General features: G+C 41.7%; 2 protein-coding genes across 4 annotated transcripts in view; one reads left to right on the top strand and one right to left on the bottom strand.

Annotated features, from left to right (window-relative positions):
• The window catches only part of LOC137624313 (MFS-type transporter SLC18B1-like), a 38,144-nt gene extending 37,345 nt beyond the window's left edge, over positions 1-799 (top strand). The window contains exons 13-14 of the mRNA XM_068354974.1: positions 285-378; positions 544-799. Coding sequence (XP_068211075.1) covers positions 285-378; positions 544-633 — 184 coding nt within the window. The 3' untranslated portion in view covers positions 634-799. The remainder of the gene's footprint in view (positions 1-284; positions 379-543) is intronic.
• Positions 800-2,072: 1,273 nt separating this feature from the next.
• Positions 2,073-25,205, bottom strand: part of Tbcd (tubulin folding cofactor D) — an 86,707-nt gene continuing 63,574 nt past the window's right edge. For all 3 annotated transcript variants that reach the window (XM_068354972.1, XM_068354973.1, XM_068354970.1), the window contains exons 14-22: positions 25,021-25,179; positions 23,455-23,667; positions 22,392-22,562; positions 22,009-22,142; positions 14,655-14,806; positions 12,624-12,819; positions 10,787-10,972; positions 10,081-10,263; positions 2,073-4,097 (exon numbers count right to left, since the gene is read on the bottom strand). In XM_068354972.1, coding sequence (XP_068211073.1) covers positions 3,885-4,097; positions 10,081-10,263; positions 10,787-10,972; positions 12,624-12,819; positions 14,655-14,806; positions 22,009-22,142; positions 22,392-22,562; positions 23,455-23,667; positions 25,021-25,179 — 1,607 coding nt within the window. In that variant the 3' untranslated portion in view covers positions 2,073-3,884. The remainder of the gene's footprint in view (positions 4,098-10,080; positions 10,264-10,786; positions 10,973-12,623; positions 12,820-14,654; positions 14,807-22,008; positions 22,143-22,391; positions 22,563-23,454; positions 23,668-25,020; positions 25,180-25,205) is intronic.

Genomic DNA, 25,205 nt, shown 5'->3' with positions numbered 1-25,205 from the left:
GTTTTGGAAATACACATTTTCCTATTCTTAATATTGTCACCTAGGACGAGGATTAGCATTATTAATTGATTATAAATTGGCTTTAAAACCACTGGAGTTGATTATATGCTCTTTTAAGGCTTTCCTAATGGAATAGTTCTTGGGGAAGAGTTAAGAATTAAGAGAAAGTTCCATGATCACTAGGTCGGAAGTCTAGAGGGAATGGACAGCACCTCAAGATTATTTAGATCTAGTATTCTCTTATATCTGTTACTCTGCTGTTTAATATTGTACTTATTTTCCAGAGAAGTTCTTGGTCCTTTACTGGCTGGGTCACTGGCGGAATACATTAGTTTTGCATGGTCGACTACAGTAATAGCTATACTCCCTGCTGCTCTGGTAGGAAATAGAAAGTTAAGTTCTGGTTTGACGAGATCCAAATTTGATTTAGTTCATGGATTATAAGATTTCCATTATTTTATGTATTAAGAGATGCATAAAAATGAATTCTAATGTATGCTTTCTCTCATTCAAATCTGTTACTCTCAATTCCTTTCGTGGCAGGCAATTTTATGTGGAGCCTTCATGTGTGTTGAACGTCACAGAGCCCGAAGGCTGTCAACCATTTTGGAGACCAGTAGCCCGTATGCCTAGGCAACACCTGATAGTGAGGACAATGATATATACTTGTAAGAATACTAAGTATTCCTTCTAATTTGGTGTATATTACACCCAACAGTTTCAAGAACTCTATTGTTAACATATTCAGACCTTCAATGCTAACTAGTTTTTCAATATTCATTAAAGGTATAATATTAAATTGTTTAACATTATCCTGTAGAAATCAGTTAATTATTTGTCTTAATATTCAGTCAGTTTAAAAAGATGCCACCACTAGAGCTACTGCATACTTTTGACTAGCCAGAATCCCTCTCTGGTTATGGTTCAATTTTCCTTTGCCTACACATACACTGAATAGTCAGGCTTATTCTTTACTCAATCTTCTTTCCTCATACACCTGACAACACTAAGATAACCAAAAAATTCTTCTTTACTCAGAGGTTAATTACTGCACTGTAATTGTTCAGTGGCTAAATTCCACTTACTAATGGTAGAGCTACTCTAATAGGAGAAGGCACTCCAAAATAAAATCATTGTTCTCTAGTAGTCCAATGTCTTGGGTTAGAGTTCTCTTGCTTGAGGATACACACTGGCACACTATTCCGTTTCCCTATTTACTTTATTCACCGAGCTATTTTCCCTGTTGGAGCCCCTGGGCTTACAGCATCCTGCTTTTCCAACTAGGGTTGTAGTTACCAAGTAATAATAATAAAAGGATTTTTTGATGAAGTTAATCTGTCACAGAGATAAAAGTTAAGAACAAACAGATTGTAGGCAAATAGATATTTATAACCTATTTTTTAACCACATGTATTACTAGGCTTAAAATGTAGTTCTGCAGAGTACGTATGAAGTTTAAAAGCCTGCGGGTTCCTTAATCACAAAATCTTCATTTATAGACATTATCCAGTAATCTAGAAGGACGAACCTTGGTGACTAGTTAAAAGGAAAGCATGTACCAGGCTCTTGATGGAGAGGAAAGCATGTTCTACATTTTCTCGGCAAAACCGGTTGAGAATTCATAAGGTTCCATGGAAAGCATGTTCTACATTTTCTCGCAAAACCGGTTGAGAATTCATAAGGTTCCATATCATGTAACATCTAAATAGTTTTTTTTTTTTTTTTTTTTAATAGCTGGATCCTCTCCTCTCTAATGTTTCTCCTCTCTCATGACATAGTTGAATAATTTTAAAAGACATCTTTAAATTATTTCTTCTGGTGGTTCCACATTGTTAAATTAATTTCTGCATAATGCAGCTGCACCTTTCCCAAACCTCCAATCTCTTTGAGAGTACCTGCGACTCTAATACACACTTAAGCACAGACCTAATACTAGCTGTACATTACACCAATTGAAGACATATACACTACACAAGTCACTTAAATAACGAAGGCATTTTTACATAATTTGGAATGATAAAGATTATTATAACTACAAAATTTAAAATTAATCATGGATTTGGAAAATGCAATTATATATCAGTTTTATTGTCTAGTGATATAAAAAATTATAGCCAACACAATATATTGCAACCAAAAATAGTTTTACTTAGCTTCATTAATATTTCCATTGATATATTTTCATTGATATATTTCAACTTTGCAGTTGAATCCATTATATGGTATGCATTAATCAAACTGAACACCTTCTGTATCAAAGACTTCAGAGTTATCTTGCACAAAGTTATTTTGCAAAAATCACAAATGTATTATATCTTGCACACTTGACAACAGTGAAGTTATGATGCAACTATGAGGACAAAATACCTCCTGATATGTTTCCTCAATTTGGGATTTAGCGATTTGTAATTTTCTTAACTTGAGTAATACCTTTGAGATCAAACTCCCAAAATTAAAAAACATTTTCGGACATTTTTTGCCCCGAGGATAGAACTACTTGAAAAACCTGTGGGGGTCGAGAAGTTTAACCAAGGCGGAAGAATTGATTTGAAGCAAAGGAGACTGGCCCAGTTTATGCAAAACTCTTGCCCAGTTAAAATTAAAAAAAAATTGTCCACTTTTCCGGTAACTAAGTTCCGTTAAGTGCTCGTCGATAAGCAGTGGCTCTTAAAATGTTAGTAATATCGGTTATAGTAAGCCAAAAAGGAAGGTTTTAAGAACATTATAGAACTATGAAAGGAGATAATTAAAAAGGCAAAATGTGTGCGCGGGACCGCAAGCTCTGAGTAAGACATAGAGAATTCAAGAATGTGTGATTTTGAAAAATATTTTCAGGGAAGCAAATACAGTATAGGAAAAGGAATGTTATCTCTATCGTAATACAAAAGTAAAATAATTGAAGTTAAGAAGTTGCTAATAATTTGGGAGGTGAAGGCATTGTAGTGACAATCTTGTGTAAAATGAAGCAAATGCGATCAGACGTTCGAAACACCCGAGGATTAAGCGATGCAGGAGAATCTAGTTGAAAATTTAGACCTAGGTGAGGATGGCTTGATATTTAAATAATGACATTTATTATGTTGTAAGGCATGGAGAGTTTGACAAAGCAGCTGATGAGAATTGTCATTTCAGAAACCTCTAAAAGGGAATCGGACACAAATCTCTTGATTTTTTTTTTTGGTAAAAAGGGGTCCTTATGTGAATCTCAATTATTGCAAGAAGAGAGATACATGAGAAAGCTCCTTCCAAGTGACTCTCGACACCACCTTCATCTTGTCCTCCATATATTTATATTAATTATAATCTTTTCTATCTGTTGTGCTTGTATGTACCGTACTGTATTTCGATATTGTAAAGCCGTGTACAAATCGCTCAAAATAGGAACATCTTTAGGTGGAAAAACCAGTAGATACGAATTATGTTCGACCTCCCGAGTTACCACTGCATGATGAGATTTTGTTATGTTCTCTAAATACTGTGTGGTGCATTCTATTCATTGCCACTAGATCTGGAATTAGAATTTACGGGAAAGTTTTGAAGCATTGCAAAACTTGTATCACAGTTAATGTACATTAAAGTAATGCATCCTTAAACTATCAAATAACACTTTGGGCCTTAAATCCGTCAGCATAACAGATTAATGATAATTATTTAAAAAGAAATATATCGGACCATTAAATTTTGCTACATAGATTATCCTGAAACCATAAACAAGAAATTGAGATTGTAATAATTTTTAACCACCCAGTTGGCTAATACAATTCATGCATCTAATGCAAGCGTAACTGGACGGATGGAGAATTACTCTTGCAAAAACTGCTAACTGACCAATTGTTAAGAGACCACTTATTTTTTTAAAGACATTATGAATAGTCAATAGGAACTCATTTCTTCCTTGGTTGAGGTACGGGGATGTCTAACAACTCGCACAAGCGATTTCTCTGCTTTCTAGCTTCCTCCAGGTTTTCCATCCATTCCGTTTCTTCCAGGAGAGTTGTGATTTCTTCTAGGTGGTGTTCAGGAACAATTTCTTTGTCACTGTAATCTTGAATGGCAGTTAGGAAACTAGTGGCGGTTACTGCTCGTACCTTCGGATACTGTAAGAAAAAAGTTATGCACTATAGAGCATTGGTAGGGCGATAACGTCCGATTAACTGTTGCAATTTCAATCATCCACTTGTAAATATCATGGTATCCATGTTATCAATTATGAAATCTGGAGGTAATTGAAATTTTAGGCTGTGATCCCAAAAACAGAAATGTAATAAGTCAGCAGTTATGTAGTTTCTTAACAGGATGAATTTATTTTATTAGGATCAGCAGTTGGTTGGGTATCCTTAATTTCCTGTTCTGTTCTATAACAGTGGTAGAAAAGACTATTATAGATGACTGAATTTATAGAATTTGGGCCTTTTATTCTTGTGTTGCAATAGAAAGAAAAATAAACACGCACCGTTACCTTCGTTAAGAAACAAATCTTTGTAATGAAATCTAAAACTTTGATTGCTTTAGTTAAAAGTCACGATTCTATAAATTTTTAAACATCATTTCATATATTGCATGCAGTTTGAAGCTCAAATTCACATGAATATCTATTCCTGGCAGTGTGCAATATGTGGTACCTCCATGGGTTATACCCGTACATGTAACAATGAAGCCTGAAGCATCTTAATATCAGTAAATTCATAAATTCTGTCAAATCTCTACTTTGACCTCTCCTTCTCCTTGTCACACTTTTCTCACAAGGCTGAGAATCAATGAAATATTTGATTCTAAAAGAAAATGCATTTCTAGATTAAACTGGATTCATACTCAAATTCTTAGCCAAATCCTACTTCTCCTATCTGGTCTTTCCTAATGGATGTATAAAATTTTGCCTGATAAACCATTTGCAGCATTTTCTACAAGAGGTACCTCTCTGAATATACTTTTCTGTCTTGCACATCTATAATCTGGATTTCAATCTGGCCAAGTCCTTACTTATGCCTTCAACGACCAGCCGAGTAGAAGGAGACACAGTGTTAATACTGAAGTTGCGCGACATGAAAAAGGCTGGAGATTTCAGGAAAAAAGCGATTACTTTCCAAGCAATGAGATGCTCCCCAAAAATCTTTGGAGAGAGAGAGAGAGAGAGAGAGAGAGAGAGAGAGAGACTTGGCCCACTCAACTATATAATACAATAAATCATTAAATAACTTCTACTGTATTATATAGTATCCCTAATAATGTCCTGTGTTTGAGAGAGATTGTCCTTCACAGTATCTGATTGGTATTTTAAAAAAAAGATAAAAACATGTATACATGGGCGAGAGTGGCAAATGGAAGAGTGGTAGAAAGGGCATTAATGGATCGTGTGTTGATAACTAAAAGAATGTTTGGAAGATTGAAAGACGTGCACGTGTTTAGGGGTATGGCTAACGGTATGTCGGATCATTTTTTGGTGGAAGGAAAATTAGTTGTAGCAAAAGAGTGGGGGAATAGAGTAGGTGGATGTAAAAGGGAGCTAGTGAGGGTTGAAGAGCTAATAAAACCGGGGGTAAAAAGTAAATATCAAGAAAGGTTGAAAAGGGCATATGACGAAGTGAAAGTAGAGAAACTGGTAATTTAGAGGAGTGGAAGTTAGTAAAAGAAAATTTTGTAGGGATTGCAAGTGATGTGTGTGGCAAGAAGTTTGTTGAAGGCAAGAAGTTTGTTGAAGGCAGGATGAGGAAGGGCAGTGAATGGTGGAATGAAGGAGTGAAGGTAAAAGTGGAAGAGAAAAAGAGGACTTTTGAAGAATGGCTGCACAGTAATAGTGTAGAGAAGTATGAAAGATATAGAGAGAAAAATGTGGAAGTAAAGCGCAAGGTAAGTGAGGTAAAGAGGGCAGCTGACCTGAGGTGGGGTCAGGGATTGGGTCATTCATATGAAGAGAATAAGTAGTAGTTTTGAAAAGGAGAGAAGAGAGTAAGGAAGGCTGGTTCAAGAATTGAAGAGACAGTGAAAGATGGAAATGGAAGGTTGTTAAAAGGAGAGGAGGCAAGGAAAAGGTGGGCGGAGTATTTTGAAAATTTACTGAATGTTGAGGATAATAGGGAGGCAGATATAATTGCTGTTGCAGGTGTTGAAGTGCCGGTGATGGGAGATGAGAATAAGAGAGAGATTACAAGAGAGGAAGTGAAGAGAGCACTAGGAAAAGCATCTGGTATGGATAGTGTGAGAGCTGAGATGTTTAAGGAAGGGGATGTGACTGTACTTGGTTGGTGAGATTGTTTAATGTGTGTTTTATGTTGTCAATGGTACCAGTAGATTGGGTTTGTGCATTTATTGTACCACTATATAAGGGTAAGGGAAATGCGCATGAGTATTGTAATTCAGGAGGTATTAGTTTGTTGAGTGTAGTTGGAAAAGTGTATGGTAGATTAATGATTAATAGGATTAAGGATAAAACAGATAATGCAATCTTAGAAGTACAGGGTGGTTTTAGAAGAGGTAGGGATTGTATGAATCAGATTTTTACAGTTAGGCAGATATGCGAGAAATATTTAGCAAAAGGTAAGGAGGTGTATGTTGCGTTTATGGATCTGGAGAAAGCGTACGATAGAGTTGATGGGGAAGCAATGTGGAATGTGATGAGGTTATATGGAGTTGGTGGAAGGTTGTTGCAAGCAGTGAAAAGTTTCTACAAAGGTAGTAAAGCATGTGTTAGGATAGGAAATGAAGTGAGCGATTGGTTTCCGGTGAGAGTGGGGCTGAGACAGGGATGTGTGATGTCGCCGTGGTTGTTTAACTTGTATGTTGATGGAGTGGTGAGCGAGGTGAATGCTCGAGTGCTTGGACAAGGATTGAAACTGGTAGATGAGAATGACCATGAATGGGAGGTAAATCAGTTGTTGTTTGCGGATGATACTGTACTGGTTGCAGACGCGGAAGAGAAGCTTGGCCGATTATTGACAGAATTTGGAAGGGTGTGTGACAGAAGGAAGTTGAGAGTTAATGTGGGTAAGAGTAAGGTTATAAGATGTACGAGAAGGAAAGGTGGTGCGAGTTGAATGTCATGTTGAATGGAGAGTTACTTGAGGAGGTGGATCAGTTTCAGTACTTGGGGTCTGTTGTTGCAGCAAATGGTGGAGTGGAAGCAGATGTACGTCAGGGAGTGAATGAAGGATGCAAAGTGATGGGGGCAGTTAAGGGAGTAGTAAAAAATAGAGGGTTGGGCATGAATGTAGAGAGAGTTCTGTATGAGAAAGTGATTGTACCAACTGTGATGTATGGATCGGAGTTGTGGGGAATGAAAGTGACGGAAAGACAGAAATTGAATGTGTTTGAGATGAAATGTCTAAGGAGTATGGCTGGTGTATCTCGAGCAGATAGGAACGAAGTAGTGAGGGTGAGAACAGGTGTAAGGCCCTGTCCACACTACCGGGCAGTGCCCGACGGGCAAACACTGTTACCATACCCCGTTTCAAGACACAAGGTGGGAGAGTGATCGGCGGGCACGAATGGAGGTGATTAAAGATGGGGAAACCACGGGCAAACTAGCGAGTAACCCGTGAGTGTAGCTGAGTAAAGGTGCGTCCACACGGTCGAACAGTGTTCGTGGAACAAAATTGTTACCAGTTAACATAGTGAAAGAAGCGCCAATAACGTCAATAACGAGCACAAAGTGGTGTGCCTGTGTTTGTAGAGTCCGAGCTTCAGACACTCTCCGTAGGCAGTGTGGCACTATGGATGGAGTTTCTACTTGTTTACCGGATTAACTTTAACTTTTAGAAGATTAGGTATCACCTTCCCTGTAAACATGACTAGTTCTAATCCAGTTACGGAGGAAACCTGAATTTGAGATAGAAGAGAGCTCCGTTACTAATCAAACAGTACTGGCAGAGCCCATGCTTACAAAACATTAAAGAAAATGTTTAGAAAGACAGAAATAAACGTGTAGCAGCAATAAATAAAAGAACGTCAAAATTGCCGAGAAGTGGAATGTCTGTAACTGGTTTACAAGTCGAAAAGAATATGGAATCCATGATGGGTCGTTACAAATTAGAGTTACGCAAATTGGAGAAAAAAAAAGAAAGTCGGAGGTTGGTACAGAAAACATTTGCGCAACCAAATTATGGCGTTTCGATATACGAGTATAGCATAACAGAATCGGTTTCAATTATGGACACCGAAGTCTCATTTGCTCGAAGAAGTGTTTGATCGTGAGGAAAATATGCAATATTCTCTCTCTCTCTCTCAGGAAAATATGCAAAAGACTGTCACACACACACACACACACTCTCTCTCTCTCTCTCTCTCTCTCTCTCTCTCGGAAAAACAGGGGAAAGAAATTTTTAACATTTTATCTTTATCACTGAAACAATTTGGATTAACAGGGTAGTTAAAAACAGATAATCCAAAGTATGACCAGTTTCAAACAGTTATTTCTTGGAATAATATAGGCTATACAGTGCACGTTAATAACAATAACATCCTCAGTTCACTGATAGGTATTTTAAGTCAGGCGTATGTGATTCTGTAATGCCTCCAGACGCGCTTCTGGAGAAATGCTTCCTCTTGCTTAGTTATAAAAGGTTTTAGGTTCTCCGTTACAATGTATAATCAATTTAAGTTTCCATTAAAATGGATCAATGGCTTCTCTTTTCACTCCGTCGTTGCAACTAGTCCTTCCATGTGCCATTCGATCGTTCTCAAAAGATCAGGAATAATCATGCTGCATAATTTAATTTATTGAATTGTGCTTTAATTCTATGGTGTACTATGTTAATTCTATGGTGTACTATGGTTATGATGCTCCGTACTTGAAGCTGATAACTACTTGATTCTCGAGTACAGACTATAACACTGACATGAATAACAGAAATACCAGCGGACATCAACTTCGGACATTTCTTCCAGTCTGTCTGGTAAAAGGAGTAGAAATCGTGGTAAGTCAACTTCATCTGGTACCACTGTTTGTTACCATATCAACTTCCCTCATTTCAACGCTTATGACGTCATTCTCTTTGAATTTCGATATGGTAACAGTTTTGTCCGACAGACACTGTTCGACCATGTGGACACACCTTAAGAAATGAGTTAGCAGCTAGAGTGGATATGAATGTGTTGAGGTGGTTTGGCCATGTCGAGAGAATGGAAAATGGCTGTCTGCTAAAGAAGGTGGTGAATGCAAGAGTTGATGGGAGAAGTACAAGAGGAAGGCCAAGGTTTGGATGGATGGATGGAGTGAAGGAAGCTCTGGGTGATAGGAGGATAGATGTGAGAGAGGCAAGAGAGCGTGCTAGAAATAGGAATGAATGGCGAGCGATTGTGACGCAGGTCCGGTAGGCCCTGCTGCTTCCTCCGGTGCCTTCGATGACTGCGGAGGTAGCAGCAGTAGGGGATTCAGTGTTATGAGGCTTCATCTGTGGTGGATAACGGGGGAGGGTGGGCTGTGGCACCCTAGAAGTACTAGCCGAATTCGGTTGAGTCCCTTGTCAGGCTGGGAGGCACGTAGAGAGGAGAGGTCCCCTTTTCTGTTTCATTTGTTTGATGTTGGCTACCCCCCCAAAATTGGGGGAAGTGCCTTGGTATATGTATGTATATAAAATGAGAGGTAATAAAGTATATTTCCAATTTTCATCTCTGTTGAATTTATTTTCATTATACAGTAAATTTCGGGAGGAAAAATTACTTAAATTAAGAATATGTTGTACTTAACTTAATCGTTGTTTTGCAAGTTTCACATGAAATTAATCATAGTAATGGTTTAAATATTGCTTTTGAAAGGCAGAGGCAAGGGCCAGCGACAATGCCCGAGAGACTGACCATATACACATATGATTAGCACGCCAACCCACTCTCCAACAAGCTAGGACAAGGGAGTGCCAGGCAATGGCTGTTAATGACTCAGCATAAACCTATAGGCACCCCCTAGCTCACAAGGATATGGTAAGGTTGCAGACACTACTAGAGACTACCGAGACTGGGCAGGTCTTGAACTCCCATCTAACAGATTCTATGTTATGAAACTAATAGATCACAGAGCCTTATACTGTACTTTATCCAAGTCTGCAACATCAAAACAAACACTGGTGTCAAAACAATTCGACCGCTTACCTGATATCCCAAAAAGAGCGACAGTTGAGTCAGACAAGGTTTGATAGAAGGGCCATCGATTCTCAGCAATTCGCAGAATACAGCTACAACGGCAACTAACTTGTGATAGTCTGCTGACCGGAAACACTCCTTTTTGAGTAGCGTTATAATTCTCGGCATGAAAGAATCATTTTGTTCCAATACCTGCAGTTGGAAGGGGTAACAAAAAGAACTAGAAATGACAATTTCTAACTATTTGTAATATTTCCTAACACTCCTTTAACAGGATTCATGTTTTATGTTAATAACTGAAGTCTTCACTGTCTCCAATTGAGAAACGATTCTTCAATTAAACACGTCTTAATATAAAGCTACACATCAAATGGAAGAAGAGAAAATATCAACATGGTCCTAATTCTATTAAAATGATTAATAATTCATCATAATTAATTTCCTATTTCTTGTAGATGTTTGATAAAGAATTAATTTTAAGAAGTTACTGAAGTATAATAATTCATTAAGATAAACATCCAAAGATTTTACAATACTGTAAGTGAAAGGAAATCCAATCTTACAAAAGTTTAAACTTTACAAAGACATTTGTTTAAAGGAAAACGTAAAATTTATCCCACTCTTTTCTTCCATAGTGCCACACCTCCAACAGTGTGTGGGAGTCAGCACTATAAATTTCTTATTTCTACACTCACCTTATCATGATTTTACGTACCGTGTCTAATACAACCGAAGAACTGAGCAAATCCCCAAGCATCTTGATAAGTGGTAATGTTATCCTGTCAATCTTCAGGTGACTGGAGAAGATTTGCAGGAGTATTTCCAGGAAAGAAGAGAGGGCTTCTGTGTTTTCTGCGCGGGCATTTAAGTACATGTGTATTGCTTCACTTGTGAATCTCGACTGAAAATAGATTTGAAGGTTATTCCAAGAGCCTGTTTTGGAACTAAATAATTAAATAGCCCAACCAAAGAATATTAATAACTGTCAGGCAAACCTGGCTATGTCAAAATTCCTATCACGATCACAACTTTTGGCCAAAGAGCAACAATGTCAGGTGTCGACCTACTGTACTTATGTTGACGTTTTGTAGCATAAATAGCACAAGAATAAGAATAAGATTAAACTGAAAACTACATTGAAAAGGTAGGTATATTTTCTATACAGCACTTACGTTTTCATGAAAAGATGACGGCAAAGTGCGTTATCAGAACATCAGAGTTAATCATTAATGGTTGGAATTGAAAACTTAATGGATTGTCTTTTTTATATACCAAACCTGTGTTAGCCAATAACTTTTTACTTAAAAACAATTTTGTCTCTTAATTACGGTTTGAAAATCACAGATAGTCTAGCAACTTCTTCTTTGTCTACATCTTTTCTCACTTCTATGTGGGGTCGATGTTTCTGGTCAGCTTCTCCATCTACCTCTGTCCCACACTTCATCACCGGTTAGTCCCTTTGATCGGTCATCCTTGATACAGTCCACCCACCTTTGCTTTGATCTCCCTCTCCTTCTCGTTCCCTGTACCTCCATTTCCATTACTCTCCTCCCAATATACTGTTCATCTCTTCTCATGACATGACCGTACCACCTCAGTCTACTTTCTTGGATCTTATCTGATAGTTTTCTAACTCCTGTGGTACCCCTAATTACTTCATTCCGTATCTTATCTCTTCTTGTCACCCCGCACATCCATCTCAACATTCTCATCTCTGCCACATCCATCTTCTTCTCTTCTGTCTTCTTTATTGCCCACGTCTCCATCCAATACAACAGATAGTCTGGCAACGGTCTCATTTAACCAAGTAAATAGTAGAAGTGCAGAACTAATAAACCAGAAATTATATGCTACAAATATTTCCCATTAAAAAGATTAATTTCATGGATTTAACATTTTTTCTAATTAAAAATACTAAAAGCCAACAGCTTATCCTTAGTTCTTGAAACATTACCTTATACACATGTTAATATTTAGATGTTACTCTGTTATGTATATTTACATTAATGCATTGATGCATTTAAAGTATACGTAGAAATTCTACACTTTTTCCTTTTACCGCACATGCACATTCTATTTACGAAGGCTTACTGTATTCTGAATTATCATAGCCTTTCATTCTGTCCCACGAGAATACATACTTATATATTAAATTATAAGGAACACAAAGAGAAAGAAAGAGCAACATGGATATGAGAGCAAACTAATGTAAAAGATATTCTTAAAAAAAAAAAAAAAAAAGAGAAATGGACATGGGTAGGACATACTGTATAATGAGAATGAAAGATATTAGATGGATATTAAGAATAACAGAATGGGTCCTCAGAGGATACAAACGAAGCAGGGGAAAGAAGAGAAGATGATGGATTAATGAGCTTAGAAAATTTACAGGTATAGACTGGCATAGAAAGACCATAAACAGATGGGCGTGGAAAGACGTTTGAGACCTTTCTCTTGCAGTGGATTAGCAATGGATGATGATGATCGATAAAGATTTGTTCTCTAAGATGCTTGCTCAAACAAAATGCTTAAATCAATACAGTGAAGCATACCAAATTGGCTGAAATTCCTCCCGCAGAATATGTTACTCCGAGAAGCACTCGGGATCTGTATGCGGGGAGGTCGACGAGTTCGATGAACAGCCTGAACGTGGTTCGCTCGGCTGCCCAATTCATGCTAGCGCAATCTTCTTCTGGGAAAATCCTCTCTAATTCACTACAATTTGGAATGTGAGGCAACCTTGGGTTACTGAAAAGATAGTTGTGGATATTAAAAGTATATCATCATTATCTGTATGTTAACCTTTTTTATTTACGAGGTTAAATACTATTAACAGTATATTTGATATTGATTGAAAACAAATGAAGTCATTTTTAATTTATATATTAGATTGTATTTTTCATTCATGCTAACAAACAGTAATGAAGACCATAGAAAACATGACAAAATTAGGAAGACTATCTCTAAAGATTAGTCCAACCAATTACGCTTCATTTTTCAGTACTGTACATATGTATACATGTACAGTACTGACAAATCTAATCTACTATGGCTCTCTCATCTATTAAACCTTCTATTAGGACTGAAAACTGTGATATTCGGATACATGCCGACGACATGTACACACAGAAAAGTAGGTCAAATTACTTGAGACATTTACACCATATACTAGTTTCTGCAAAACTGAATCATTAAATAACTAACAAGATTGTAATTGTTTTCCTATTAGAACTGTTTGGATTCTTGAGATGACGTTTGGAGAAGCAATTATTTTAGAAACGTTAAGCAATGAGAAGCTACAAAGTTCATCCTGAGCCTGAAAAAATATACACTTACTGCCTGGTTGGAAAGTCAATCTGCTTAAAGGTTTAAAGATTTAAAGGCCACTCATGAATGACAGAGGCAAGGGACAGTAACATTGCCCTATCAAGCAGGACAATGCCCTAGAGACAGACCATATATGCATATTATCATCACCCAAGCCCCCTCTCCACTCAAGCTAGGACCAAGGAGGGCCAGGCAATGGCTGCTGATGACTCGGCAGATAGACCTATAGGCTCCCCCAAACCCCCCGTCCTTGGCTCACAAGGATGGTGAGGTTGCAGCGACCAAAGGAACTAACAAGTTTGAGCGGGATCGAACCTCAGTCTGGCATTCACCAGTCAGGGACGTTACCACATCGGCCACCAGGACTTAAGTTACTTGAAAGAAATTAAACCGATTTTCACTCTACTTTGGAGTATTTTCGCCAAATGTCTACGTCAAAGACCTCGGTTAGCTGACTATTGGTTAGGAAGAAGATGAATAGCAACTATTGGATCAAGAATAGGTAATCAAATTGTGAACAAACCATAAAAGTAATCCTCGATGGAGCTATTAACTTATCCATGCTAGTACTTACAAACTGATATTATAGTTTCCTCCTCATTTACTAGTACTGTATTATAAAAGAAATTTAACAAAATACAGTAGAATAATTATCAATATACAAAACCCTATGGAAAATCGAATCAATATACCAAATCAAAATGTCAAACAATATTTCCTAATGCAAAGGGAAAAATTAAGAGGTTCACAACATTTTATAAGTTTATAACACTTCCTCAATGATTGGCATCTTAAAGTGCAACTAATTTAATTATCTCTTTAAATTCATTTAAATAAAAATCTGTATCGTAACAAATTAAAGCCTTCATTATAACTAGCAAAATATCCCATATATTTTAAAAGATCAATAATACATACAAAAACAAAAGTCATTCAATTAGCTTGATTATTTTACTTCATAAAAAAATTAACTACAGGTCTTCAACTTACAAACATTCAGGATCCAAACACAAATTCAGCTGAAATCATAAATTTCAGATATCAAAAGCTCATAATGAAATACGGTACAAAACAATATATAATTTAGTGCAGTAAGCAAGACGAAATTTGCAATATTAAACAGGACTATTCGTTTACCTTTGCAGCTTAAAATCGTAAGCAGGCGAGGCCTACCCTAGGCCAAAATTTGACTTAAAGACAGCTCCTTGGAACCTATTAAGTTTGTAAGTTGAAGACTTTCTGTATTTTCTAATTACCTGTAAAGTAGTGAAGCAAAGGCAGTGCCAGCTACCTTTCTGGTCCGATCGATCCTCTCCACAGCCTGCTGACAAATTCGAGCCATCATTTCGCAAACTATGTCCTCCTTCAGAAGAGCAGGGTCCTTTTTTATTACAGCCACTGTAAGATGCTGTGAATACAGAGGAAATTCTGATGAAATTTGAGAGACATAGTAAATTGTGATATGTAAAGCAGCCACTCTACTTTTATAGATTACAAGCGAGTTTGATATAAAGCTTCAACTTGCGGTGAATGCTTTTATGTTGAACACACTGACATAAATCACAAATTTTTAAGTAATTTGTATTTTTCCTAACATACTTACCTAGAACTACCTTCTTAGGAGTTACTGGTTAACTCTACCTAACCGACCAGCTTTTTGTATAGTTTACCCTCTTCCCGTTTTCTATGGGGTCAACCTCTGGCAGTGTGGTACGTGCCCAGAGGCGACCCGGGGTCGGGCAGCATGCTAGCTCAGGTCGAATCGTCAGTAAGTTTCATTGGAACAGGTATTACTCGATCCTGCAGGTTCTCGGGGAAGGATGGGTGGGCCATAACCCGAAGGTAGTTCTAGGTAAGTATGTTAGGAAAAATACAAATTACTTAAAAATTTGTGATTTGTTCCAACACGGTTACTTACCTAGAACTACCTTCTTAGGAGACTTACACTTTAGGAGGTGGGAGTGTCCTGCAAGGATCAGAATTCGACGGGGAGGCACGCGAGAGATGGAACTTCTAAGGAGGTCTTGGTTCCACGACCACTAGAAAACTGCACGAAAAGTAAGGGGAAACTATCCAAAAAGCTCCGTGTCTAAATGGCTTACCTTTTCAAAACCAACTCCGATACATGTCCTCTTGAAGGGTGTTCCTTTCAGTGATTATGGTCTTTTCAACATCTTCCTGGCCCGGACGATCCGGGGAAGGAAGGAAAAGGGGGGGGGGGGTAAGGTTAAGGAAGGAACTAGTGTCTCTTGGCATTAACACCCCCGGTTACCCTGGGGCTATGACCTTAGATCTCTTGAAGGGCCGAAACGATTGGGCCAATGGAAAACTTGTCCAAGGATTTTCTCGTACAATCTTTGAGATAAGTGTTCCGTGAAGGTGGACTGTCTAGACCAGGTCCCAGCCTTAAGGATCTTACCCACAGCCATGTTTTTCTCGAAAGACAGAGAGGTGCTCAGAGCTCTAATATCATGAGGCCTTGGTTTTCCTGGGAGAGGAGTCCCAGAAGCCTCGTAGGCCCTCCTTATCACCTGTCGCAGCCAGAAAGAGATAGAATTCTTCGAGACCGGTTTCTTCACCCGGCCTGTTGAGATGAATAAATTTTTTATCTGAGGCCGGTATTTAGCAGTCCTCTCCAGGTATTTTCTTACTGTTCTCACGGGACATAAGAGTAGATCCTTCGGGTTGTCGGAGCGAGGGATGGCTGGCACCGAAAAACCCTCAAACCGAGGATCCCAACACGCTGGGTTCTGCGTCTTCGCCACAAAACTAGGGACGAACCTAAAGACAACTTCCCTCCACCCTTTGGAGTGTGAGACCTCGTAAGAGAGGCCGTGTAACTCGCTAACTCTCTTCGCCGAGGCCAGGGCCAAAAGAAAATCTGTTTTAAGGGTGAGTTCTCTGTCTAGTACGTCCCTGAGAGGTTCGAAGGACAGCTCTGACAGAACTTTGAGAACTCTGGCTAGGTCCCACTGCGGAACCCGTACCTCCTGGGGGGGACATGATTGCTCAAAACTGCGGATGAGCATAGAGATGTGCCTTGAGGCTCCCAAGTCAATGCCTCTAAGGAGGAAGACTTGACCTAGGGCTGCTCGAACTCCTTTGATGGCCGGAATGGACGAACCCACGTCGTCTCTCAGGTACACCAGAAAGTCTGCAATGTCCTGGATCGACGCCCCTAAGGGCCTGATGTTCTTGGATGCACACCACTTCAGGAAGACTGCCCACTTTGCCTGGTAGACTACCGCCGAGGAACGCCGTAGATAACCCGACATCCTTGCCGCGGTTCTCGATGAGTATCCTTCTTTCTTCAGGAGCTTCTCGATAACCTCCATGCGTGAAGGCGGAGGGATCGAGGGTTTTCGTGCCACCTGTGAAAGTGAGGTTGACGCAGGAGGTCTGGCCTGTCCGGAAGTGGCCAAGGAGGACGAAGAGCTAATTCCTTTAGGTCTGCGAACCAGTCTCTCTCCGGCCACCAGGGTGCTACTAAAGTCATCGACAGGTTGGACGACACTCTCACTCTGTTCAACACTTGCCTGATCAAACTGAAGGGAGGGAGGGCGTACACATTGAGACCGTCCCAGGGATGTTGGAAGGCGTCCTCGAACGCTGCTGATGGGTCTGGGATTGGAGAACAGAACACGGGGAGTTGGGCATTCAGACGTGTGGCAAATAAGTCTATCACTGGGGAGCCCCACATTAGGATGACTGCTCGAGCTACCTCTGGGTGTAGGGTCCACTCCGAACCTATCACTTGACCCGCCCTGCTGAGGCCGTCGGCCATCACGTTCCTCTTTCCTGGAATGAACCTTGCCGTCAGTTCTATCCCTTCTTCTGTAGCCCACTCTAACAGTTCCGTGGCTAGGGCGTATAGAACCTTTGACTTCATGCCTCCCTGTTTCTTTACATACGCCACTACTGTGGCGTTGTCGCACATTAACGCCACAGTGTTCCCTCGCAGAAAGTGTACGAACTGTCGACACGCCCTCAGAAATGCTATCATCTCCAGGATGTTTATATGGAGAGACGCCTCCTCGCTGGACCACTGCCCTTTTGTCGATTTTCCTAGCAGGTGTGCTCCCCAACCCTCCTTGGATGCGTCCGTGAACAGCAGCATCTCCGGGGGATCGGAGGCGAAGGGCATTTCCTTCTCTGTGTTCGACCTGATGTTCCACCAAAGAAGGGTCTCTCTCGTCTTCGGGAGGACTGGGACTATTTTGTGGGGCTCCTTGCCTTGGGTCCACGACTCCTTCAGATTCCACTGTACTGGGCGGAGCCTGAGTCTCCCTTGCGGTACTAATTTTTCCAGCGAAACCAGATGACCCAGTAACTTCTGCCAGTCCTTGGCACTCCTGGGTTGTCCCGTCAGGAAGAGTTGAAGGATACGTTCTAGGTTGGCTAACCTCTCCTCTGACTAACTGGGTGTCCAGGACCATCCCTAAGTAAGTCATCCTGGTGCTGGGGACTAGTTGGGACTTCCCTAGGTTGACCGTGATCCCTAACACCCTGCAGAGGTCGAGCAACATAACGCCTTGCTCCTTCAGTTGTTCCCTTGAGGCAGAAAGAAGCAACCAGTCGCCCAGGTACCTGAGTAGACGGATGCCTTTCTCGTGTGCCCATGCCGAGATCGCGGCGAACACTCTCGTGAACACTTGCGGGGCCGTCGAGAGGCCGAAGCACAGGGTTTTGAACTGCAGGACACTGGACTCCCACTTGATTCTGAGGAACTTCCTGCTGGAGGGGTGCACGGGGATTTGAAAATAGGCATCCTTGAGGTCAAGAGACATGAGGAAATCCCCCTCCCTCAAGGCTGCTAGCACTGTCTTGGGGATATCCATCTTGAAGTCCGTCTTTGAGACGAACTTGTTGAGAGCTGAGAGATCTATGACTGGCCTCCACCCTCCTGTCGATTTCTCCACAAGGAAGAGCCTGCTGAAGAAACCCGGGCCGGGGTTCTCCACTGTCTCCAAAGCTCCCTTGTAGATCATGGACGCTACTTCCTCTTGTAGCGTCGACCTCTTCAAGGGGTCCTTTGGAACCAGCCACTCGGCCTGATGGGCTGGGATGAGAGGGGGAGGTTCTTCTAGGAAAGGGAGTCTGTAGCCCTTCTTCAGGACTGTCACCGTCCAGGGATCCGCACCGAGATCCCGCCATGCTTGCCAAAAATGTCTGAGGCATCCCCCTACTAGGGGCTCCTGAGGGAGTAGGGGGCCTCTCTTCCTACCTTCTTCTGGAGGAGCGGCCAGATCTACCTCTCCTAGCGTTACCGTATGAGGGTCTGTAGGCTGACTGAGGGCTTGCGGTGGCCCTACGGGTGGGCTGCTACGAGGCTTGAAGCCAAGGGGCTGAAGGTGGTTCTCTTCGGGGCAGCAAGGGTGTGGCCTGTGAGGAGTGAGGGACGTCCGTTGAGGCTCTCCTAAACGTGGCTTTCCTCATAGGGGGGGGGACCTAGGATCTGTTTCTCTCACTTTCCTCACCTTCTCCATTGCATTTTCCACCAAATTGATGGGGAAAATGTCATTCCCCCACACGGAGGAATTCCTCAGCCTCCTTGCTTCTCTGTCCGGCAACTTCCGCACCAGTTTGCTCAGTACCGTATCCCTTTTCCTCAGGACCCAGTTCGAAGCCACCGACAAAGACTGGGATGATAAAAACTTAAAGGCCTTGCCTCCAGAGCTAACAAGATCCCTCAGCATGGCCTGATTTTCTGGGAGGGAGAGGTCGTGGGATGCCTGAAACCCCACCAAAGCGCAAGACCACCAATCTAACCAGGAGGACACGTAGACCAGGTCCTGTGCCATGTCCTCCATCATAGAGGCTTCTGACGGGGAAAAGCACACGGGGGCAGTGGAGGCCCTGTCTTCCGAGGCTCCCTGGTTCAGCGCGGTCACGCTGCTTCTACCGCACGGGGACCACCGCGATGCCCTTCGGGAACGTAAAAACGCTTCTGGGATTTCAGGCTCGGAAGAAGCTTGGAGGAACTCTGGCTTCTGGGGGCCTCTGCTAGTCCTGCTAAGTATTCATCTATCTGCTCCATCCCCAACTTCACGTCATGAGCGAGAGGGAGAGACAAAGATGGCTTTTGTTGTACCGGACTGTCGATCATCCTGGACAGTCCGGATAGTACGGCCTTTGTAGCTGAGGGCTTGGGTTCATCCAAACGGTGATGCCTCCGAATTAGGGCCAGAACCTTACGGTAGGAGGAGATGTCGTCAGTCGAGCACTCCCCTCCTTCAACCAGGTCTTCCGCCACCAGTTCCTCCGTACAGGGGTACGCCATGACGGTGGGAAAAGCAACGCCCGACGAGCCTGCCAGTGGTATGGGCTGCCCTGTGGGGACAAAGGCATCCGTCATGGGAGTACCTTGTTCCACGGGGGGCTCCGTGGATGGGGGATTCATGCGGACCGACGGGCGCCCTTGGTGCTTAAGGAAGGCCTCCAAGGTGCCCGTGGTCGACGCTAAGCCTTCCTTCACACTCCTTATATCCTTCCTAAGGGAAGAAGGGGCGGAGGCTACCGTTGGGTTAAACACTACAAGGGGGTCCCGGTTCGAGCCCTCTTGCCGGGCGGCTGGTCCGAAGGAGGAGATAGTAGGGTGACACACAAAAGGCGAGGCTCTAGGGAGCCACCCGGAAGCGACCGCGGCTGTGGAAAACCTAAACAGCTCGCTCCGGGGCACTGTGAAATTAACCCAGTCCTTGGACCTACTCCTCTTCGCTTTCTTTTTAGAGGACTTTGACCTTTTCTTACCATGCCTCGAACGGGGACGAGACTTCTTCTTCTTGCGGGATTTCTCCCTCTTCCTCTTGCTAAGGTTCCTGTCCTCGTCCTCTGACGACGAAGAAGAAGAGGAGTCCGATGACGACGACGCTGACGATGATGAAGATGAAGCTCCCCGACCGCCCGACACGTCCACGACTTCGGGGGGAAATTCACGTCGTTTCTCAGGTGTGGGAGGCTGCAGAAACACGGGGGGTAACGTAGCCAAGGGAGCCGGAGGGGACCGGGCGAGCCCTTTACAGAGCCATTGCTCCACATCCTCTTCTCCTCTAATGGGAGACCTGAAGGGAGTCCTAGGGGCCATCCACGTGGTGGGGTCCGAAGACGACGAACTACCTTTTTCCGTGTCTCCCTCGGCGGTTGACGCACCTGAAACACGCCACGAGGCAGGGGAAGTATCTACACTCAGTCTACCCCACATAGGATCTTCCGAGGAGACAGGACCTGCGGGCACCAGGCCCTCGCCTCCTACCCACACTTCCGCACTACACTCAGGCCCCACACATGCCTGCCCCACACTAGACACTTCCCCCACAGGAATATCAGACTCTTGGGGAAGGGCAATGGGCCTCTTCCCCGCAACGGACTTACCTCGTCCCCTACGCTGGGTAGGGGAAGAAGGACGGGCGCTACGGTCTGCCGAGACATCTGGCGAAACCACAGGCGAAGATATGCTGGAGTCCTTAGGCGACTTCTTAGCTGCCTTCTTCTTCTTCGTCCCGAAGAGCACCCACTGGATCTCCGTCCAATTAGCACACTCCGGGCACGTAGAGGTAGGGGAACACGCTTTCCCCCTACACGTGAAGCACAAGGAGTGGGAATCAACCTCAGGCTTGGAAAGGAAAGCCCCGCAAGACTTCCCAGCCACAGGCCCAGGGCAACGACGAGGATGCTCCATAACGCAAAGCTAACACACCAAGAGACACAAGGATGTAAAGGGAAAGTGAAAAGGAAACACGTGGGTAACACGCGGTAAGCACAAAGGATCGGGGGACACAAAGGGTCGCACAAGGTAAGAGAGAGCGCGGCGAGATGTTGATCACGTCGCGACCAGAAACTTACTGACGATTCAACCTGAGCTAGCACGCTGCCCGACCCCGGGTCGCCTCTGGGCACGTACCACACTGCCAGAGGTTGACCCCGTAGAAAACAGGAAGAGGGTAAACTATACAAAAAGCTGTCCGGTTAGGTAGAGTTAACCATTAACTCCTAAGAAGGTAGTTCTAGGTAAGTAACCATGTTGGAACAAGTCTCTTTTAACAGTTTATTTGTGAATGATCTATTTTAATATTGTTACTGTTCTTAAAATATATTATTCTAATTATTCACTACTGCTCTTGATTTTGAATTCATAGCTACTATACTCCACTGTGAAATAAAAATCCACATGTGCATCTACTGAAAGGTTTAAAGGTCGCTCATGAGAGGCATGAACATTAGACAGCTCGCTGCACTGTCACATGATGTTTTCGAAACCAGACATGTACTCTTAAATGTTTAAAGGTTTCTCATGAATGGCAAGAGACAAGGGACAGTGACAAAGCCCTAGAGACTGATCATAAATACATATGATCAGCACCCAGGCTAGGACGAGGGAGGGTCAGGCAATGGCTGCTAATGACTCGACAGGTAGACCTATAGGCTACCCAAAACACCCCATACTTAGCTCACAAGGATAGTGAGGTTGCAGACACTACAAGAAACTATCGAGGTTGAGCGGGTCTCGAACACATGTCCAGCAGATCACCAGGCAAGGACGTTCCAATTACACTGCCACAACCTTGTTTAGTACCAGACTGGAAATTGGATACAAAACACAGTATTCCTTACCTGCAGACACGTCATGGAGGCTTCTCTGACCCAGGCACCTATGTCTCCCCTGCGGTCCATGGTGTAATCATCTAGACATTTCAGTAGACACTGATATATACTCAAAAGGTTTTCTCCACAGACATGATCGCAAGCTGCAACACACAAATGGCTGATAAATGTGGAGAACCTAAACTGGAAATTACCATAACTTTGACCAGCCAATTTTTCAATGAAATTGATATAAAAGATTATCAAATTTTCATTAGTTTTTTAAGAGACATTTTCCTCTAAATATTGATTTTCAATAAGAAATACTCATATATTACTCAAGAAATAGGTTAAAACATGAAGCCTCTTAAAGACAGGATCAAGCAATTGCTACCGCACTTCCACTGTCTTACCTTTCCCTTTCGATTCGATCCCAACTGTGTCGACCAAACGTTGAATTCCTAAAATTGCTTCCTTTCTGGTTTGCGCCCAGCCCGAAGTACTCGCAGTGATGTCCGTGGCTTTTATCAATGCTGGTAAAACAATGTCAAACTTTCCAGTCACTAAAGAAAGTGGTAAGCAGCCTGAAATTGAGTGCACAGGTTGATAATGAATAGTAATTTTAGATCATTTCAAGATAAAAGCTTTACTTTTCCTTCTTATCAAAACTTTATCACTTATTGGCCGGGGAAGACTCAAACAGTTTCTTTGGGGATGAAAATAAAATCATGTGTCTAAGCTACAAATCAGCAAATAAGAGAAATTTTCTTCAGTGCAGTTTTGTTTAAAATATTCTTAGGAGCCTTTATAGATAGTTGGGACGGAACGGGTGTAAAGTTTCAAAAGTTATGACTGAAAATTCACATTTTAAAAGGGCAACAAACACAAGAGAACACCACCTAACCTAAGGTTCCTCACCTAACCTAACCTGAGACAGTATCCTTACCTACTTACGTACCTAGCATCTACACCCCAACTGCGATCCCCCTTGGACCACAGTATCCTCGGCTTACCCTAAGAATAAGCCTTAACCCTGTGTTTGCTTCCCAACCAGCTTCACTCCCGGCAAGGCAACACCAAATCATATTTCGTAAATCGTAAAACTAGATTCATAATACAGAAGCTCCTCAACATACAAACTTAATACATTCCAAGAAGCTGTTTGCAAGTCGAATTTTGTTCAATTTTGGCCTAGGGTAGACTGAACCTGAATCCCATGCCTATGATTTTCAGTTACAAAAGTCAATAAATATTTGTGTTTTAGATGACATAGATATCAGGTTATTACAAATGTCATACTGCTTACTATATTAAATATATTTTTTTATTACAGTATTTCTTTATCTTATCTTTGTTATTTTCAGTTTGATCTGTGTTTGTATCCCCCCAAAGTTCGGAACCTTCTGTAGTCAAATATTTGGCAGTCGGGGACCTAGTCGAATGAACTACACAACACTGTTAATAACAAACACTTACCTAATGCAGAAACAAATCCCAGGCTTTGCATTTCTTTCTCAGTGTGCAGACCCTCTGTATAATGATTGATGAGATTATTTCTCCATTTGATGTTTTCTTCTGAGGTCGGTTTGAAATAAGTGATCCAAAATGGGGGTAAGGCCGTCAGAGCGGAAACCCTCAGATTTTCGTCTACTCGCACGACACAGTCTTCCAAGAGCTCGTACCACTTTTCTGAAATTTAAGATTCTGTAATAAAACCAAAGGCCAACACAATGCAAGGGTAGACTACCTAGGATTCAAGTTACAAATCTTTTGTACTGTTCTTAATATATTTTATTTTTTCTTATTTCCTTTCCTCAATGGGCTATTTTCCCTGTTGGGGCCCCTGGGCTTATAGCATCCTGCTTTTCCAACTAGGGCAGTAGCTTAGCAAGTAATAATAATAATAATAATAATAATAATAATAATAATAATAATAATAATAATAATATCCTTCTCTGCTTTAAAAATTCATATACTGTAATTTCATAACAAAATGAATTGTAGGATGCTGAAGTAATGTATTTAAAAATGTGGGTAATGTGAAGGAACTATATGACAGGCTTCTAGCATGCAGATAACATTCATATTTGCAATTTGTTACATCAAAGGTTGACATCTAGGCATCTCCTCTCAGTCCCTGGTTACATTAAAGGTTTAAAGGCTGCTCATGAATGGCAGAGGCAAGGGACAGTGACATTGCCCTATTGAGCAGGACAATGCCCTAGAGACTGACCATATATGCATATGATCAGCACTCAAGCTCCATCTCCACTCAAGCTAGGACCAAGGAGGGCCAGGCAATGGCTGCTGATGACTTAGCAGATAGACCTATAGGCTCCCCCCATACTCCCCATCCTTAGCTCAGAAGGATGCTGAGGTTGGAGCGACCAAAGAAATTAACGAGTTTGAGCGGGAGTCAAACCCCAGTCTGGCGTTCACCGGTCACGTTACCACATCGGCCACCGCACCTTTTACTTTTCATCTGTTCTCTTTAGTCTCCTCTCACCCAGTTGTCTATTATATCTGACTTTGCATTTATCTAGCCAGGAAATTGGACTTCTTTGTTTAATATTACTAGACATAACTTTCATAAAATTTTTGACAAAATGAAAAACATTTAGGTATGAAGTTTATATATGTAATTATTCTAAAATTGGTTTACGTAATTTCCCTCCTAAACAATAATCCTTTTCTATCCTACTCAGAACAATGGCCTTATTGCAAAGAAATTCTCTTCTGTAGAAGTACTGCTTCCAGAGTGTCTTGCATAGCATAATCCATAGGTTCTTTAAACGGGAGTCAATGACAGAACTGCTTCAAACCAGTTAATATCATACCAGGGTCTTTTCACATCTATCTTCAACTTATTTAACTTCATCTTACTTCAGTTTCCATCTCTCCATTATGATTAACTCCTTTAGGAAGTCTCTACAGGTCAAGAAAATAAATTAAAAGTCTTATGAAATTACTTCATAATATGAATATAAAAGATTAGCAAATACTGCCCCATTTTGGCACAAGTTCTTTAGAATACATTCTTACCTAGGATGTCCTGTCCATGATAAGGAAGGTTGGCGAGTGATGCCTTCTCTATCAGCACTGCCGTGGCATGCTTCATGTACTCTCCGCCCATACCACGGTAGAGTTTTCTCTCATCCAGAGTTGGGACAATTTGTCGGATACCCTCCAGAATATCATTATCTGTTGAATACGAAGTCAATTAGTTT

Source organism: Palaemon carinicauda, chromosome 31, assembly GCF_036898095.1.
Source record: "Palaemon carinicauda isolate YSFRI2023 chromosome 31, ASM3689809v2, whole genome shotgun sequence".
Lineage (NCBI taxonomy): Eukaryota > Metazoa > Arthropoda > Malacostraca > Decapoda > Palaemonidae > Palaemon > Palaemon carinicauda.
This window is presented reverse-complemented; position numbering and strand designations above follow the sequence as displayed.